General features: G+C 43.6%; 2 protein-coding genes, 1 long non-coding RNA gene and 5 other non-coding genes across 26 annotated transcripts; all 8 read left to right on the top strand.

Annotated features, from left to right (window-relative positions):
- Positions 1-40: 40 nt before the first annotated feature.
- On the top strand, positions 41-2,709 carry LOC144124894 (uncharacterized). Its single transcript, XM_077657833.1, has 4 exons — positions 41-165; positions 2,239-2,292; positions 2,365-2,440; positions 2,514-2,709. The coding sequence occupies exons 1-4, from the start codon at positions 121-123 to the stop codon at positions 2,576-2,578; spliced, it is 240 nt and encodes a 79-aa protein (XP_077513959.1). The 5' UTR covers positions 41-120; the 3' UTR covers positions 2,579-2,709.
- LOC144124892 (CXXC-type zinc finger protein 1-like) lies at positions 172-2,196 on the top strand. Its single transcript, XM_077657831.1, has one exon. It carries the CDS (start codon positions 285-287, stop codon positions 2,106-2,108), a length of 1,824 nt encoding a protein of 607 aa, XP_077513957.1. The 5' UTR covers positions 172-284; the 3' UTR covers positions 2,109-2,196.
- A 2,636-nt stretch (positions 2,710-5,345) lies between the features above and the next one.
- On the top strand, positions 5,346-12,820 carry LOC144124891 (uncharacterized). 19 transcript variants are annotated; one of them, XR_013313304.1, is made up of 18 exons: positions 5,346-5,410; positions 5,898-5,992; positions 6,160-6,205; positions 6,384-6,433; positions 6,727-6,767; positions 7,409-8,036; positions 9,266-9,324; positions 9,500-9,561; positions 9,735-9,796; positions 9,975-10,028; positions 10,202-10,265; positions 10,439-10,497; positions 10,668-10,732; positions 10,895-10,941; positions 12,065-12,103; positions 12,280-12,318; positions 12,497-12,530; positions 12,701-12,820. It is a non-coding gene; the product is annotated as an uncharacterized LOC144124891 (long non-coding RNA). The 19 variants fall into 19 exon arrangements; XR_013313307.1 differs by lacking the exon at positions 9,500-9,561; XR_013313303.1 differs by lacking the exon at positions 9,975-10,028.
- Positions 9,589-9,668, top strand: LOC144126456 (small nucleolar RNA snR60/Z15/Z230/Z193/J17). Its single transcript, XR_013313503.1, has one exon. It is a non-coding gene; the product is annotated as a small nucleolar RNA snR60/Z15/Z230/Z193/J17 (small nucleolar RNA).
- LOC144126454 (small nucleolar RNA snR60/Z15/Z230/Z193/J17) lies at positions 9,824-9,903 on the top strand. Its single transcript, XR_013313501.1, has one exon. It is a non-coding gene; the product is annotated as a small nucleolar RNA snR60/Z15/Z230/Z193/J17 (small nucleolar RNA).
- Positions 10,056-10,135, top strand: LOC144126453 (small nucleolar RNA snR60/Z15/Z230/Z193/J17). The gene has a single exon (XR_013313500.1). It is a non-coding gene; the product is annotated as a small nucleolar RNA snR60/Z15/Z230/Z193/J17 (small nucleolar RNA).
- Positions 10,293-10,372, top strand: LOC144126457 (small nucleolar RNA snR60/Z15/Z230/Z193/J17). Its single transcript, XR_013313504.1, has one exon. It is a non-coding gene; the product is annotated as a small nucleolar RNA snR60/Z15/Z230/Z193/J17 (small nucleolar RNA).
- On the top strand, positions 10,525-10,606 carry LOC144126455 (small nucleolar RNA snR60/Z15/Z230/Z193/J17). The gene has a single exon (XR_013313502.1). It is a non-coding gene; the product is annotated as a small nucleolar RNA snR60/Z15/Z230/Z193/J17 (small nucleolar RNA).
- Positions 12,821-13,231: the final 411 nt, after the last annotated feature.

The following is a 13,231-nucleotide window of genomic DNA, read 5'->3' as shown; positions in this document are numbered from 1 at the left end:
TGCTCACGGCTTCGAAACCATCTTGCGTCTGATCAGAAGCCGAGTCAAGTCAGGTCAGACCAACGTTTATAACTTTTGTTATTTTGCGTTATTTCCTCGTTTCCCGATTACCGCTATAAAATGGCGGACGACAACATCTCAGCTTCCAAGGCGAGAGAAAGACGCGTAAGCAGCAGATTTTATGTCTCGTTTTGATGTCTTGTAACGAGAAGACACAAGCCCTTTAGCTTCTAAACACTATTACTGCATTGTAAGTAAGTTCGCCAAAGCCCACGTCGCCAAAAATGTGTAGCGTTAAAACGGAGACAATTTATCAAGGGATGAGCAGTGATGGGACAGAGTTCAGTAGTAGCGGGGACATTGAAACCACGCTGCATTATGGACAAGAAATGCACAGCTATTGCAAGACTCTGCCCCCGAAGGAAGTCAAGTCACCGGCAAAAGAGGCTGTCCGCTCAGACAGCGAGACTGACAGTTGCGTCGAAGACCTAGGCTCCGACCACTCCGAAGAAGAAGAGATTGTGTACTGCATCTGTCGCACGAGCGATACCACTAGATTCATGATCGGTTGCGACAACTGCAATGAGTGGTACCATGGCGACTGCATCAGCATTACGGAATCGTACGCCAAGAACATTCTGAAATTTTTCTGCCTCATATGCCGCGACCGGGATCCGACACTCGAGATAAAGTTCAAGGAGCGAAAGGAGAAGTCTCATTCCTCGCATGAAGAGCACAAGAGTCGGAGCAAGCCCAGAGACGACGAAGCGTACTCTCCTACGAGGCATAAAGACAAGTCGCATCGCTCCAAAAAGAACAAGCGTCGGAAGTCCACGCGGCAGTGCGGAGAATGCACCGCTTGCTACATGACCGAGGATTGTGGTCGCTGCGACTTCTGCAAGGACATGAGGAAGTTTGGCGGACCGAACAAGATCAGGCAGAAGTGCCGAAAGCGGCAGTGCCTAAACTTCGGTCTCATACTGGGCAAGAAGCCGGTGTCGTCTCCGAAGCGGCCCAAGGCTGGTCACGACGACGACTACGAGCCGGACCAAGACGGGGCCAACGACGCCTCCGACCTCCCGAACGATTACGTGGACGACGACTACGAGCCGGAGCTTGTCAAGCGTTCTCCGAAAAAGCCCCGCCACAAGCGGAGCCCCACCAAGGGAGGAGAGGCGCAGTCCAAGCGCGCCCGCAAGGAGGAGCACAAGCGTGAGCATCGAAGCGAGAAAGAGAAAAGTCGGAAGGACGACGACGTACCGAGGCAGTGCTATGGTCCGGGCTGTACTGCGGCGGCGCGGCCGGGCTCCAAGTACTGCAGCGACGACTGCGGCCTCAAGTTGGCCACGAACCGCATCTACGAGGTGCTTCCGCATCGCATTCAGCAGTGGCAGTCGAGCGTGTGCCATGCGGACGAGTTGAACCGCCGCCAATTGGAGCAGATCCGAAAGCAGCAAATGGACGCTCGGAGCACCCTTCAACAGTTGGAAGCCAAGCGAGCTGAACTGGAGAAGATCATCGAGAAAGCGAAGCAGACGCCTCTGGCCGAAGATGAAGAAGCCACGGATGACTATGAGGAAAGTGAACTGAGCACTTACTGTGTCACCTGTGGCCACGAAGTGAGTGCACGTGTGGCCATGCGTCACATGGAAAAGTGCTTCAACAAGTATGAGAGCCAGAGCTCATATGGCTCCGTGTACAAGACTCGCATTGAAGGTGACAATGTGTTCTGTGACTTTTACAACCCACACCAGAAAACCTACTGCAAACGCCTTCGAATCCTCTGCCCAGAGCACTCGAAAGAGCCCAAAGTGAGCGACGACGAAGTGTGTGGCTTCCCGCTTGTGGTGAATGTGTTTGAACACGCTGGTGAATACTGCAATGTGCCAAAGAAGAAGTGCTCGAAACACTATTGCTGGGACAAATTTCGCCGGGCTGAGATCGACATGGAGATCGTGCGGCAGTGGTTGAAACTGGATGAGCTGTATGAGCAAGAACGCAACACTTGCATGTCAATGACGAGTAGAGGCGGTGTGTTGGGACTCATGCTGCACCAGACTCTTTCACATGACACATTGTATGAAATGCCTGCACCAATTCAAGCATAAAATCACGCAGACAAAATTTTGTGTCCACACGGTTTACTTTGAATGAAATACATAACATTTTCAGTACAATGCATTTTGTGCTTTGTTCTGTTTGGTCATTTATGGGTTCAGTTACCTCCTTCTCTTACAGATACAAGAACTGAAAGTCTTGGAGCATGAAATCAACTGCTTGAAGAAAGATGCTGTAAGTTGCACAAAGGCTGTTTGAGTGGTGAGGTGCTCAATTTATCCTGTTAAATGAGATTGTCATTTGCAGCGTGTCTACAAGCAACAGCCAAACAGCAACATTTTTTTCAAGTCTACTCTGGCAGATGTTGAACAGGAGACGAAGAGTTGAGTACCCATTGGAGATTACGTGTACAGATGAGGAAACTTAGTGCTGATGCAGCTGTCTCTTTGTTCCAGGAAACTTGCAGTCTCTGCAGGCTGAGCAGAAAACTGAAGCATCAAAGAAGACCAGCAAGAATTGACAAAGCTTTGTATTTTATGCTCATGACCAGTTCTTGTCTCTGAAATACATCAAATTGGCAGCCACCCAGAAAGTTTTGTTAACTTAATAAAATAGAGCTTGCTCATCATGCACGCAACATATTTTAAAATTCCCAAATGCGTTGAGCTGCTGCTTGGGTAGCGGTAAAAACATTTAGTGTTGATTATAGCCGTCCACAATGGGTGGAGTCCTCAATCGAGGACCCCAATGGTTGACGCGATCTGGTGTGCCCGCTCGATCAGCAATTGCTGGTCACTCGGGCCCGAGCCAGACAGGACGGCCTCCCAGGAGAAGAATGAAAAGTAGGAGATGGGTGTTTAGTTTCCTTGTGAGTTCGGGCACTCCCAAACAAAGTGATAGAAGGTTGGGTTTGGATTGTTGCACCGTGGGCAGCATTCGAGGTATTGCATGGAGAAGAAAAGGTGTTTGTGAGCAATTTTAGGGTACATAAGAGTCTGGAGCAGGTGCTAGACAATGGCATTAGCCCTCTTGAGGGCTTTGTGGAGACATGGAAGCGTTCTTCACTGTGTTTGGTAGTAACCTGTTATGCTTACTTGCCCATCAGCAAGGATGGTTGGGGGCAGGGGCCATACTATATGCACAATCCATTGCTTGAACATTCATTGAAAAAAATGGCCGCTAGTGCAGTTTTTTCACAGAAAACTTCTTGCTTGGGCTGAAGTAGCTACATGAATCTGCTCCTGCTTGTCAGTGGCAATGCGATGAATTCAAGTGATGCACATGACTGCTCCCTCAATTATTATTATTACTATTAAGAGGGAGATGACGGCCCATGGTTAAATATTCCAGAAGGGTAGTGCTCCTAGAGAAAACTTGTTCACCTTGATCAAAACTGCTCGCCCCCAATCTTCAGTGTTGAGTGTACTGCTGGATGCATGGTCTCTGTTGCACGAGGAACTATAAAAGGCAAGTGTTTCTTTGGGATTTTCAGGAAACAAAAATATGTCTTGCTGCAGCGTTTCAGTTCTGGAGCCTCGTGGCAGACAAAAAAAAACACTATTTGCTCTAGAAAGTGGAGAGGAGGAGACAGGCCAGAACCTTGCAATTAGTGACATTGCTTTTGTGGTCGCCTCATAAAAACTATGGGGACACTTAAATCCCCTTTAGTGTAGAACGCAATACCAATAGATTTCACATTTGTCGGAGCATCTATTACATCTTTTGTGAGTGTTTGCGTTAGTTTCTTTAACTTTTGGTTCTTAAAATGCCATATTTGGACTGCTAGCTGCATTAGCAGGTGTCCGCTGTACTGTGACTGGGCTGGCATTTCCATATATTTTTTTTATATTTCGATTTTCTGTCTAGGTTACTCACAACCCGGTGGGCAGGTTATGTGTCACAAGATTATATGACCTCTCCGTCAAATTTGCCACGGTGGGCGGGTTGTTATGACGCCACAAGGTTACGTCATCTATCGCCCAATCAAGGCAGGTTGTGATGACAATGTCACGTCACCTCTCTCGGCCAACCGGTCAATTTCATCTCAGACACTGGCGGGGTTTTGGTGCGACAACTCTGATGCTATCGCATTAAAAGCATAAAAGAACTCCTGTTTCTCTTTTACAGATTTCTTATTGCACCTCCCGTTTGTCACGCTGTGTCGCATAAAAAACCGCGGTCGCAGCCAGTTCACTCATATGTTCATTTCACGAAGACACTGCCTTACAAGATTTCACCTCCAATATCAAACGCGATTAATAATTAAAGATTCGCGCAGAACACTGTTGATATGAGCGCGAAAAGGGACGGCTTTTAAGACAGTTTTGTGGTTGGTACCCTGCCACCTCACTGCGAGAAAGCTGAGTTGGCTGGTGGAGCAAACAGCGCAAGCGACTTTAAAGAAAGGGTGGCAGCGGTGGTGAAAATGTTTTACTAACGCGTTTAGGAGCGAGGGATTGATGTGGTCGGGGTACCCAGTCCAGGTGTCCGTTGACATACTGTCGCCCTTGCTCGGTCGAGGAGCCGTACTTGGTCCTCAAGCTCAGAGCTGCCTCCCACCCTTTTGTCGGTGGCTGACACACTAATTTTAGAGTGGTCTGACAGCTAGGCCCAGAACATACGATATAAATCGGAGATCTCACCACACAAACGGCATTCCCGACCAAACGAGTCAGGGTGTATGGCATGTAACTTGGATGGATATGGGAACGTCTGTGCTTGTAGGAGTCGGAAATGTACTCCTTATGTTCTGTCGAGGCCGTTAGCCGGAGGAGGATATTTCCGACACAGGTGCTCAAGGGTGTGTTCACTTGAGGGATCCGCGAAAGACGTAATACAAGTCTGCAAGACGCACCGAGCGGCAGTCACGCTTTGTCCTAGCTGACTCATGCTGAAGATTCATGTCGCACGTTTTATGTCCGTATATAAATCGCTCATATCATTCCGAACGATTCCAAACTATGATTTTAGGCAACGTTTAGATTTAGGAGCATCTTTCATACGCGGTCCCAATTTGATGATTCAGCGCTTTGAACAATCCGAACGTCCGTACTCGAACGTTTGAAGCCATCCAAAACCCCTCAAGACCGAAACTCGTAATGCATGTTTTCTGCGTATGTATGAGTATAACTTATAGTAATAAAATAATGCTCATTTTTACTTAGAAAGTCATCAAAATAAACCATAAACTATTTTACAATGTGCACTTACTGCTATTTGTAATAAAATAAATTTTTGAAAGTCAATCCAAGTCAATCTGAAATTGTGTTTAAATAGCCGGCGAAGCGAAAAAATTCGCCATTTCGAGAGCAACCGGAGGCGTGTGGTGTGTGTGTTGTTCAGTCCGAAGAAGGTAAGCTGTTTCTTTGGGCAATGCTTTTGGCAAGGGAATGTGCGTAATTTAGCCTGTGCATTTCTTGATCGCAGTAGAATTAGTAGCGTCAGTAGTGACAAGCTAACTGCTGGCTCAAAGCAGGCGTTTCATAGCAATATTGGCGTTACCTCCCTGCCTCGTGTGGTAAATTATTTGCTTTGTAGCCTCAATGCATAGACAACTAATCGTTGCCCAGGGCTGTTGTACAGAACGGTAAGAGGGCCTACATCAGTAAATAATCTCAGATTTCACGAGCGTTATACTCGATTGCAGTGGATTGAGATGAACGAACCTGAGCCGGTGTATTGTGTACCATGTGGCGGCGGGCGTGTGTGATGACAAGCGTAACATTCCTGAACCATACTGATGAAGGAATGTATTAGCTCTAACTGATACTCACACGATTTTGTTGTACGCCTTATACCCGCTCTCAATTCCTTACGCAGCGTTTTTTTTCTTTGTTCAGCGATGCCCGGGCTGAGCATTTCTGGGACGCCCAGCGTCATGTCCATCCCCTCTTGCGGCCAATGTCGGCGCTGTTGGCCCAACAGCAGCTTAATGGTATGCCCTTTTCTGCCCTTTATATTAGTATCGGCAGCTCTTTGATGACATATGCGGGAATCTCACTGATTACTGTGACTGATCAGCGTTTACTGATTCAGTATAACATGGTTGAAAAAGGTTTCCTTGTTGCTGCAGGCTGTAGTAATTGTTTATTCTTTTTCCAGGCTGTCTCCTGCCCACGTCAGCGTCGTGATACAGGGTGATCATTGTGTAAGTTGCGTTTTATTGAGCCGCGGTTCTTGCCTGCAAGAGAAAATTAAAATTAATAATTGACAATGTATTGAACTCTGCCCGATTATGTGTGAGGGCTGTTCACGTCTGATCACCATGCATAAAAATTCGACGCACACAGCTGTTTGCTTCACTGAGTTATGGCTTTCATTTACAGTTCTACTGTCCACCAGGGGCTTGGAGTGAACGGCAGTGCTACAATTGCAGGTAATTGTTGCCCTTCCCAAGCCTCTCATTTAATGTATGCAATTGCCCTGCCCTGTTCGGTGTATGCTTTTGTCATTGTAGTCATACCATTAACTTGCCTTTATTTTTTCATGTTGCATTCATTTGCATGCATTCTTCTGAGCTGGCATTTTTGCTTGCAAGAAAAAAAAAGTGATGAAAATGAACTCTCTCTCCGATTGCTTGTGAGGACAGTTGACAACATCTGATCTCCATGCTACTACTGCATTAGACACAGTGCCGCTTGCCTTGTCTTAGACATGTTCCTTTTACAGTGTGCTGGCCACCAAGGGTTACACAGCAGTCACACTTGCAGGTAATTTTCATTCTCCCCTGCATTTAAGATATCGGGCCACTTCTGGGAAAAAAATTTTAAAGGCAGATACGAACACTGATTTGTTGTCTAGCTTAAAATCTAATTTTTTGCCTTATTTAAGTGTTTGGGGGGGGATTTTTATTTAAAAATTTGTGTTAAACATGATCTGACCAAGTCATAACAGAAGTCATAATTTAGCGGGTCAGCAGGCAAATTACTTGGTAGTTACATATATAAACTTAAGCTGTGCAATGAACCAAAATAGTTACATCATGAATTGTCATGGTATAATATTGGAATGATTGAAGCCATTGGTTTTCAGATAGGTATCTGGAGGGAGGAAAATGCAGCAGTAAAAAATGATTATATCGTGAAATGTCATGGTATAGTATTGGAATGATTGAAACCAGTGGTTTTCATATATGTATCTGGAGGGGGAAAATGCAGCAGTAAAAAAATGGTTCCAGTTTTACTTGGCTTGTAGCATAGCAGGTGTTCTTGCTGCAACAAAACAATGAAATGATGAAAATGAACTCTCTCTCCGATTGCTTGTGAGGACAGTTGACAACATCTGATCTCCATGCTACTACTGCATTAGACACAGTGCCACTTGCCTTGTCTTAGACATGTTCCTTTTACAGTGTGCTGGCCACCAAGGGTTACGCAGCAGTCGCACTTGCAGGTAATTTTCATTCTCCCCTGCATTTAAGGTATCGGGCCACTACTGGGAGAAAAATTTTTAAAGGCAGATACAAACACAGATTTGTTGTCTAGCTTAAAATCTAATTTTTTGCCTTATTTAAGTGTTTGGGGGGGATTTTTATTTTAAAAAATTTGTGTTAAACATGATCTGACCAAGTCATAACAGAAGTCATAATTTAGCTGGTCAGCAGGCAAATTACTGGGTAGTTACATATATAAACTTAAGCTGTGCAATGAACCAAAATAGTTGCATCACGAATTGTCATGGTAAAATATTGGAATGATTGAAACCAGTGGTTTTCTTTCATATAGGTAGGTACTGGACGGAAAAAATGCAGCAGTAAAAAATGATTCGTTTTACTTGGTTTGTAGCGTAGCAGGTGTTCTTGCTGCAACAAAACAGTGAAATGATGAAAATGAACTCTCTCTCCGATTGCTTGTGAGGACAGTTGACATCTGACCTGTATGTTACTACTGCTTTTGATGCAGTGCCACTTGCCTTCTCTTAGACCTGTTCCTTTTACAGTGTCCTGGCTACCAAGGGTTACATTGGAGTCATAATTGCAGGTAATTTCTTTTTACCACTGCCTTTAATGTATGAGGCCACTTTTATGGAGTTGCCGCGGTAGCTCTGTGTTTATGGTGCTCGGCTGCCGACTTGAAGGATGCGAGTTAGATCCTTGCTGTGGCAGTCTGGTTTCAGTGACTGTGGTGAAGTGCTTGAGGCCTGTGTACTGTGCAATGTTAGTGCATGTTAAGGAACCCCAGGTGGTCTAAATTATCTGAAGCTGCCCAGCACAGCGTCCCTCATAGCCTGAGTTGCTTTGGGACGTTAAACCTCATAAACCAAACCAATTTTTTGTAGAAAAGTTTTAAAAGCAGATACAAATTTGTGGTCTAGGTTGGAAACTACTTTTTTTACCCTAATGCATGGTCTTTAATTGTGGGGCGGTCTCTAATTGTGTTAAATGTGCACATAACCAGCAAATTACTTTCACAGTTAATATCCATATAAACTTAAGCTGTGTGCAGTGAACCAAAAAGTTACAGCATGAATTCTCATTGTACTATATTGGAATGCCTGAAACTAATGGTTTTCATATAGTAACTTCACGAGAAAATCCAGTTGCAATAAAAATTATTTGATAAAAAAAATTGGCCATGTTTGTGTGGAAGGAATGACAGTGTGTTGGTGAGAAAATCTACATAAAAATGCTGGAAATAGCTACAAATATTATACAAGAATGTCCAGGAGAATTAGTCCTCATTGGTGTCTCTTCTTGTGAGGCAGCTTTCTTTTTTTTTTTTCATTGGTGGAATGATGGGAGGATTCCTAGGTTGGCTGTTGGTCTCTAGGTTGGCTTTCAGTTTGTGCAGGCCATGTGCAACACGAATATGGTTCAGGATTTGCATCTGTTGTCATTGTTGAAATGACATGGAGATTCAAACAATACTGCTGGTTTGCTGATGTAACATATTATTGTGTTGCAAATGTCATGTATGCTCCTTCTGTGCATTTAAGAGCAAGCCTAAAATACCGATGTTAAGAACGACATCAATCTAAACTGGAAAATTTTGAAAAATAAGATATTGCAGATTTTGGATAATATTGCTGGGAAACTGTTCCGGTTCTGCGAGATATGTAGGGGGTTGTATATTTGGAATGGTGTTTAGAACATGTTTGTTTAGAAAATATTGCTTTCAAAGTGGCTTCATACCTTAATACATGCAGTTGTAGTACATGTTAACATCGTTCCAGTTATGGCCCTAACATTTTGTTTTACTCCCTCCTGCAGTTCCCATACGTGCTGTGGTGCCAGCAATTGTTGAGATGCAACAAAAGTGGTGTGCCAAGGTACCTTGTCCCTTGCTTCTCTCTCCTGATCTATGCATATGATGATCACATAGTTCAGCAGATGATCTCTGACGACCAACCTTTCGCTCCTATCTGACAGTTGTGCTTTTCTTTTGAGTAATTATTATTTGTCATGTTGTGCTAATGGCCTTCTGTTGGCATTGTTTGTTTACAGCACAGTATGAAAAGTGTAGACTGACGCACAGTATACGGAGTGGCGACATACAACATGTTAGGGTATGTATTTTTGCTTGTCCCTTCTAATCCGTGCATATGATGATCACATAGTTCAGCAGATGATCTTTGACGACCAAACTTTCGCTCCTATCTGACAGTTGTGCTTTTCTTTTGAGTAATTATTATTTGTCATGTTGTGCTAATGGCCTTCTGTTGGCATTGTTTGTTTACAGCGCAGTATGAAAAGTGTAGACTGACGCACAGTATACGGAGTGGCGACATACAACATGTTAGGGTATGTATTTTTGCTTGTCCCTTCTAATCCGCGCATATGATGATCACATAGTTCAGCAGATGATCTCTGACGACCAAACTTTCGCTCCTATCTGACAGTTGTGCTTTTCTTTTGAGTAATTATTATTTGTCATGTTGTGCTAATGGCCTTCTGTTGGCATTGTTTGTTTACGGCGCAGTATGAAAAGTGTAGACTGACGCACAGGATATGGAGTGGCGACATACATGTTAGGGTATGTATTTTTGCTTATCCCTTCTAATCCGCACATATGATGATCACATAGTTCAGCAGATGATCTCTGACGACCAAACTTTCGCTCCTATCTGACAGTTGTGCTTTTCTTTTGAGTAATTATTATTTGTCATGTTGTGCTAATGGCCTTCTGTTGGCATTGTTTGTTTACAGCACAGTATGAAAAGTGTAGACTGACGCACAGGATATGGAGTGGCGACATACACAACATGTTAGGGTATGTATTTTTGCTTATCCCTTCTAATCCGTGCATATGATGATCACATAGTTCAGCAGATGATCTTTGACGACCAACCTTTCGCTCCTATCTGACAGTTGTGCTTTTGTTTTGAGTAATTATTATTTGTCATGTTGTGCTAATGGCCTTCTGTTGGCATTGTTTGTTTACAGCACAGTATGAAAAGTGTAGACTGACGCACAAGATATGGAGTGGCGACATACATGTTAGGGTATGTATTTTTGCTTATCCCTTCTAATCCGTGCATATGATGATCACATAGTTCAGCAGATGATCTTTGACGACCAACCTTTCGCTCCTATCTGACAGCTGTGCGCTTTTCTTTGAGCATTTGTTTTCATGATGTGTGCTGATGGTTGTCTATTCATTGTTTAATTTCAGCACTCGCCAGCTTCCCTGGTAGTAGCCAGCATCTCCATTTTCGTAATGGACACTTTTGACAATCGGTAAGAATGCTTTTTTTTTTTCAGTCAGGCTGCATAAAATGATGCCATTATTTGCTACTTCTGAGTCCAAATGCAGAAAAAAAAATTGCACTGATTGCATGGAGCGATGGGGCTTTCACACACTCATCCTGCTTGTGGGATAAAACAAACTTTCTCTTTCAGATGCCTTGGACAGCTGTCTCTGGCCCTTAATTTTGCTTGGCTGTGTGGTACGTTCTCATTTTTTGTCTCCATTTTCGTATTTTGTGGATTGGGGGAGGGGTAGCAAGACAATGCATTCAAAGTGACCACAAACCCTATTGGCACGTTGCAGTGAGGTTTTCCAGCAAAAAGTTCGTATGGGCAACCCCATATCAGCATCTTGCATTGTCCTTGCTCGAAAATGAGAAAAAATGCTAAAGCAGATGAACAAATACTGCCTCACCTGCAAACAATCTCTTCTTGCTTGAAAGATCCATAGTGGAATAGGTGGTGAAGCTCTGTATTGGTGTACATGTCACTGCCAGTGAGTCTACAGTGCACATAGCATTAGGTGATGTGATCTTAAGTATCGCAGCTACAAATTCGCTTGGACTACTCCAGCAAACTATGAAGGGTAATAATTGTTTGTAGTGCTGGGAATCTGCCTTGGAGGTGCACTAAATGCCCTAAAGGTACAAAAGCTTCATAATTCGCAGTTAAAGCAGTGTTTCTTTAAAGGGAGGTATGGGTGGCAGTGCTGCGTTGCATGGTACAATCTGTGCAGTGCTGCCTGTATTTGCTAGAGATGAGAAATTACAACCTTTGTAAAGTTCCGAGACTGATTTCATTTAAAAAAAAATGTGCTTAACATTGAAATCATTTGTGCAGCACCCCTTCGAAATAGTCTTCCTTGGTCTTGGCAACAGTTGAAAAACGAGTCTTTTGGCAGGGCTGTCGGCTCCTTTGTCGTGGTGTCATGCCATTTATAGGGTGTCGACCTTGTGAATAGCTCTCAAAATTCGGATATTCAAGCGATTGTTAAGGCACATTTTGCTTTGTTTTTAGGTAGCATGTTTTCTTCACAGTTTTTATTTTGCAAACATTTCATGAATATAGACCTTCATTTTGACTATGCAAATTGGCTAAGGTGTACTTCAAATACTTTTCTGTGGAATGCAGAATGTGGGAGCATAGCTTGTTCTGCAGTCTTTAGTTTTACTCACCTTTTTGCCCCGCTCTGGGGATGGCAATTTTGGTGAGGAAAAAGATGCTTTACACAAAAAATTACCTCAAGGGTAGATGTTGAAATTTTATGTTTGGGTATTCTGTTCGAGGTATTTCTCTGATACACCTTGCATTGTTTTCTTGCAGACGTTTTCCTTGTTTGTGGCTCTACTGTGCCTATATAAGGTAATTGCTGCAGTCATTTTGCTGTTTTATTACCTGTTGTCCCTGATGATCACCCTCCAATACTTATAACTGTGAGGACCTCACCAAGATCTCTGAAACATTTTTGAACCTCCATGTGTATTTGCTTATGTGTTTTTAACAAATATCCTCAGCTATGCTTTCTTTTTTCCTATTAGATTGGACGTGCACAGTATGGAGTTCTGGCCAACCTCCTGGTATGTTCATCATGCAAGTCAATTGTTATGGGGTCCTAAATGATGTTTGCATTTGGAGTATTTGCTACCCTGACGAGTACTGAGGAGAAATCTCTTGCGTCTGATCTTGCAGTCTGGCTGTCGTGTGCTGCATCTTTGACAGCATTTTAATATTTGCTAATTTTCTTTTTTTTCCCAGGTACCTCTGTCTGGAATGTGAGGCTGAATTCTAGGTATGCATGCAGTTTAGTTTTTCTGCACTGTATTTAAAAGGGATGACATCTGTTGATAGGGACAACTGATTGCTGTGATTGCATCATATCTGTTTACTGATTTTTGCGTGCACGCATCTTACAACTGATCTGAGCACTTTGCGTTCCTAACAGCTGGTTTTGCATTGCAGATGTGAACTCATCAAATTGGAGGAGCCTTTTGTGGACACTTATTTTGTCCACATCATTTGCAGTCAACACCAGTCTTCTAGTGGTTATGCAATGCAAATAAAGCTCTGCAGTCTCAACCAGTTTTGGATATTTTTTGCCGACAGCTTGGACTCTTAAACGCCATTATCAAACAGCCATGACTAGTCATGCTTGCTTGGCAGAGGAGTTGCAGCAGGTCGGCAAAACGAAGTATGATATGGGTTTGCGCGAAATTTAAGCGCAGCGCTATCTCGATAGTTGGCTTCGATGGAAAGGGACACCGTGAGGGCCCATGTAGGATACACGTGCGCCGCGATGGGTTGAAAACATTTCGACAGATTTCCCTGTCTGGTTGGGTTTTGAAGACTCCATAAACTGCACATCTCCAACCAAAAAACAACGTAAGCCGGCTCTGGCGTTTTTAATTACTGACCAAGGGTCTTTGAGAGTTTTACAAATAAGCCCAGTGTATAGATGAGATTTCGAAGATAACCTGCAAGATACTAGACCCA

The sequence above is a fragment of the Amblyomma americanum genome, chromosome 3 (genome assembly GCF_052857255.1).
Source record: "Amblyomma americanum isolate KBUSLIRL-KWMA chromosome 3, ASM5285725v1, whole genome shotgun sequence".
NCBI classification, from domain to species: Eukaryota; Metazoa; Arthropoda; class Arachnida; order Ixodida; family Ixodidae; genus Amblyomma; species Amblyomma americanum.
Note: the sequence above shows the minus strand (reverse complement) of the source record. Positions and strands in the feature narration are given on the sequence as shown.